The 4831-nt window shown below is 55.3% G+C and overlaps 1 protein-coding gene across 1 annotated transcript in view; it reads right to left on the reverse strand.

Moving 5' to 3' along the window:
- The window catches only part of LOC107101949 (histone-lysine N-methyltransferase 2C-like), a 100294-nt gene that overhangs the window by 9521 nt on the left and 85942 nt on the right, over positions 1-4831 (reverse strand). The window contains exons 63-72 of the mRNA XM_015401044.1: positions 3758-3844; positions 3592-3690; positions 3336-3512; positions 3139-3254; positions 2761-2956; positions 2485-2694; positions 2034-2401; positions 1039-1151; positions 830-966; positions 558-685 (exon numbers count right to left, since the gene is read on the reverse strand). Coding sequence (XP_015256530.1) covers positions 558-685; positions 830-966; positions 1039-1151; positions 2034-2401; positions 2485-2694; positions 2761-2956; positions 3139-3254; positions 3336-3512; positions 3592-3690; positions 3758-3844 — 1631 coding nt within the window. The remainder of the gene's footprint in view (positions 1-557; positions 686-829; positions 967-1038; positions 1152-2033; positions 2402-2484; positions 2695-2760; positions 2957-3138; positions 3255-3335; positions 3513-3591; positions 3691-3757; positions 3845-4831) is intronic.

Below are 4831 nucleotides of genomic sequence, written 5' to 3' on the forward strand. Positions count from 1 at the left end.
GCTAAGTAACCTTTCCTCTGATCACGGCTTGCTTGGTCTCGCAATGAATCCTGGGATATCCGGGGACACCGAGGATACATCAGACCCGTCCTTCAAATCGGGCAAAAAGAAGGACGCAGTATAAGGCCGCATAACGAGGACTCTTGGAATCCGACCAGACCTCGGCGCCGCGCTATGATGTCATCGTCCTTCGGATCTGGCCTTCTAAGGACGCAGCCCAGGATTTTGAACAGAGCAACAGTCTCCATATGAGAGGTCTTCTATGGCTGAATCTGATCTAATTAATCGTAGAAGTTCTCAGCATGAGCAGCTTTCATTGACCTTAATCCTCCATAGTTCTGGATCTTTGTAGCCGATATCGCAGCTGTTTTAGTTCCTCCACACTCTGATGGTTTCTATTACTGGATCTTCTGAAGGTTCCTTTCAATCATTAAAACTAATTTGCTTTCTAAACTGAAGCTTTACCCTCAGATTAGCCTCCTTTGGTGCCTGGATGAACTAAAAACCCCACTAAAAAGAAACTGTAGCTCCACAGGAAAAGGAAGTGATGTCATTACCTCTTGGCTTGGCTGACTTTGGGTTCAGAGCGCGCTGACCCTGTTGGGTTAAAGGCCAGAGGCCATTCCATCAGTGGGTTCCTGCCGTAACGGAACGTATAACGCTCACAGGCCTCCACCCCTGGCAGCTGTAGACAGAGAGGGACAGACGGAGACAGGGACACAGAGATGGACAGACAGGGACACAGACACAGAGATGGAGACAAATAGAGGGACGATTAGAGACAGATGGGGACAAAGTCAGTGTGTTGGTGCTGAAGCGATGGACCTACAGACTCGATGATCCGGGTCACTGCAGACGTGGTTAAACCAAACAAATCTTCTCCTTTCAGGTAAACTGGGAAGAGCTTCAGAGTTCCACTCGAGTCCCTCAGCTGTGCCACTGGTTCCAGTATCTGGGCCCACACAGCTGCACATAGCAGGAAGAGTCAGAGGCCTGAAAAGCAGCTCCTGGTCTGATCCAAGGTCAGCCGTCACTCACCTTTGGGTGAGGATCCCGTCAGGACGACATCTTCGTGGCCTTTCTCCACCACCTTCACCTTGAACAGCGGCCGGCCATCCTGCTCCTCGATGGAACACATGTACTTACAGCGTCTGGAGAGGAAGCGGATCACAGTCAGTGGGCGGGGCCTATCGCCCCATTTCCACTACCCTTTGCATAGATTGGTCCGAGCTCGGTAATAAAGCTAACTGTTGAGTCTAAATGGCACGCAAGCTGAACCGGACCCAACCGAACCACGGTAGCATGGTACTAGTTCCTCAGTAGGGCTTGGGGGGGGTGGGGGCGGGGGGGTGTTCAGTTCTGGCTTGGTTCTCACATAACAAAGGTGCATGAGCAGACCACACCATCTCTAAAGTCAGCTTCCAGTAGTTGGCGGTAATGCACATCACTAGGTTGCTTACCAACCGCCACAAAACAGAAGAAGAAGAACTGTAAACAACAACTGTATCCTTCTCAGCACTACATTTTTAAAAATGGCTTCAGAGCGCGGTGCGACCTGGGAGAAAGCTGAGACCGAGGCTCTTATTGCACTTTGAAAAAAGGATCCTATCCAGGCGATGCTGGACGGAACAAAACATAATCGCAAAGTTTCCCTAAAGATTGAAGGTGGGGGGGTATGACCGAGACCCGAACAGCGCCAAGAGGAGAAACGTAAAAATCTATACATGAGGTTTTTGACCACAACAGATCAGGGCGAGGAAGCAGTAGTACCGTAGATCGCCACTAGGAGTAGGACTAGGAGTCGAGGAACCGTGCTAGCGTGCTGTGTAAACGGTGGTAAGGAATCGGGTTCGGCGGTAGAGGAAATGGGGTCAGTGTAACCAGACCGATTAGGATGATCCGGTTTCTATAGTTTCCTGAAGCAGGTTTAGGTTTAGGCTGAATAAAGATGCTGGGGGGGGGGGGCATTGGGGACCCCCCAGTCTCTCCCTCAGCAACCTGGACCTGAAAAATACAAAACAATCAAGGATCACCTGTTGCTGTGGCGCATGCTCCAATAGAAGCGGTTGGCATGGTAACCGACAGGGAAGATGGCCGTCTGGCTGTGGAAGCTCTTCATCTGCTGAGGGAGGAGCCTACCGACGGCTCGGAACAGCAGACTGCCGACCCGGAAGGTGTGCTGCCGCTCCCCTCGCTGGACAATGGCGGCGATCTGCCGTGCCTCGTCTCGCTGCACGAAGACCCGCCGGAACACGGCAAAGCAGCGCAGCTCCGAGTCGTACGGGTCGGCGCTCGCTGCCAGATCGGGGCCGGGTGTGGAGAAGGGGGAGGAGCTAGAGGACCTGTCCCCGCTCAGAGGAAGCATCCTGGGCTTGTGGAGGTGGCAGAGCATGGTCTTATCCTGTAGGACGGAGAGGAGGAGCACTGAGCACCCTCAGGCAGGTCGGACGGCATTGGTGGCGGGATCCGTTGCAGGAACCTTACCTTGAAGAAGGTGCAATGGGCCTGCAGGGCGCAGGTGAAGTGGTAGGTATTGGTGCAGCGCAGCCGGTTGCAGCCAGTGGTGGCCCCGGTGCGGGAGCAGTGGGCACAGCGCAGGGCGAGGCCCCGCCTCAGCGCCAGCTCCACGTTGATCAGGGCACCCGCCTGGGTTTCGTACACTTCGCTGGACCACAGCGCGCAGTTCAGGTGCACCTGAAAACAGCACAGGTCAGTCTTCGGGTTGATGGGCACAGCTACAACCGTGGCAGCAGCACTCACCCACAGATCCAGGTCCAGGTTCAGCAGGCGAGCCGGTCCGTCTGTCAGCCCGTCTCCCTGCTGCTGACAGAAACAGCACCGCCGCTGGTCTTTAGGTAGCGGGTCAGGACGTAAACATACCCCAAACTTCCTTAGGAGCTCATCCACTTCGTCTTCTGTTGGCATGGAAACCGCCTCTTTGGGGACATAGGCACCTCTGAGATAGAGTGGGTATAAGAACAAAGGTCAAAAGGTCAACAGAACCAGGATCCAAAGATCTGACAAGTAGAACATTGAGAGAACTTCCGGTGCTGAAGTTGTAACCTGGAGGAACCAATTAGCCCTCCGGTCCTCTTTCCCTGATCAACATGGCCGCCCATTTCCCTCTCAGACTCTGACCTGCTCAGCGTGATGCTGAAGCTCCAGCGTCGCCAACGAGATGTTCTCATCTTCTTTGAGTTCTGAGCTTCATCCCCCAACACGGTCCGTGGGCGGGGCTTCAGCTTTACTTTAACCTGTCAGCCAATCAGAGACAGGTCAAACAGTGAGCCACCTAGTGGAACAGTTGAACTGGATAAACTGGTTACCAGTCCCACCTTGAGGCTGTCAGAGTGGCACTTCGTCTCCATGGTGATGGCTGAGGCAGGGGGGAAGGCAGGCGGCGGTGAAGAGGAGGAGGATAAATCAGCGGGGGGCAGCGAATGGACGGCGATGGACGACATGTTGTGGGTGTAGTGGTGCGGAGTTCTGCTAGGGGGCACCGGGACTGCGGGCTGAGGACACACAGACACCCAGTTAAAGGAGGGGCGGGGCTGAGGAGAGCGTAAGGAGCCGGGGGTGGGGGGGACTCACCTTGGATTGGTCAGGACGGTTCAGCTGCTCGTTCCCAAACAGAGCGGAGCAGGTGGGACTGCAGAAGACCAAACTGGACCGGTCTTTGGACTCAGAATCCTGGAAAACACAAACAGTCACTTTCCCGCTCCTCCTCTAACCACTGCCCCCCCCCACCAAGCCTCACCGGTCTGCGGTGGACTCCGTTTCCCAGCAGCCTCCTACAGCGGCTGCAGCGGCCGGGCTGGTTCCCCGCAGCTGGCGCCGTCCTCTGCTGAAGGGAAGACAGGGAGGGGTCAGAGAGCGCGGCGTGGGGGCGGGGCTGCCTCTGCTTTCACGTGGAAACCACCTGCTCTGTTTCTCCTCCATCAGCTCAGAGCTTCGTTCTTACACTAACGTCAGATGTTTTGAGGCTCCACCCCCTTTGATAGGAGCTTTTAATGAAATGCTAAATTGATTGATGGGTTCCTGTGAAACTTCTTCAACCAATGAAATTGATTTGATCAATCTGCTCTCCATAATAATGATCATTTCAATCAAACCTGTCGTGTTCTTCCTGGATCTGATCTCCGCCCCCTACCGCTCCGCCCCGAAAAAAGCTATTCGCTGAGCTCCGCCCCCTACAGCTCCACCCAGAACAAAGCTATTTGCTGAGCTCCGCCCCCTACAGCTCCACCCAGAACAAAGCTATTCGCTGAGCTCCGCCCCCTACAGCTCCACCCAGAACAAAGCTGCCCGTTGAGCTCCGCCCCCTACTGCTCCACCCAGAACAAAACTATTCGCTGAGCTCCGACCCCTACTGCTCCACCCAGAACAAAGCTATTCGCTGGGCTCCGCCCCTACAGCTCCACCCAGAACAAAGCTATTTGCTGAGCTCCGCCCCCTACATCTCCACCCAGAACAAAGCTATTCGCTGAGCTCCGCCCCTACAGCTCCACCCAGAACAAAGCTGCCCGTTGAGCTCCGCCCCCTACTGCTCCACCCAGAACAAAGCTATTCGCTGAGCTCCGCCCCCTACAGCTCCACCCAGAACAAAGCTGCCCGCTGAGCTCCGCCCCCTACAGCTCCACCCAGAACAAAGCTATTCGCTGAGCTCCGCCCCCTACAGCTCCACCCAGAACAAAGCTATTTGCTGAGCTCCGCCCCCTACAGCTCCACCCAGAACAAAGCTGCCCGCTGAGCTCCGCCCCCTACTGCTCCACCCAGAACAAAGCTGCTCGCTGAGCTCCGCCCCCTACTGCTCCACCCAGAACAAAGCTGC

Source organism: Cyprinodon variegatus, unplaced genomic scaffold, assembly GCF_000732505.1.
Source record: "Cyprinodon variegatus isolate N-32 unplaced genomic scaffold, C_variegatus-1.0 Scaffold1176, whole genome shotgun sequence".
Taxonomy (NCBI): domain Eukaryota; kingdom Metazoa; phylum Chordata; class Actinopteri; order Cyprinodontiformes; family Cyprinodontidae; genus Cyprinodon; species Cyprinodon variegatus.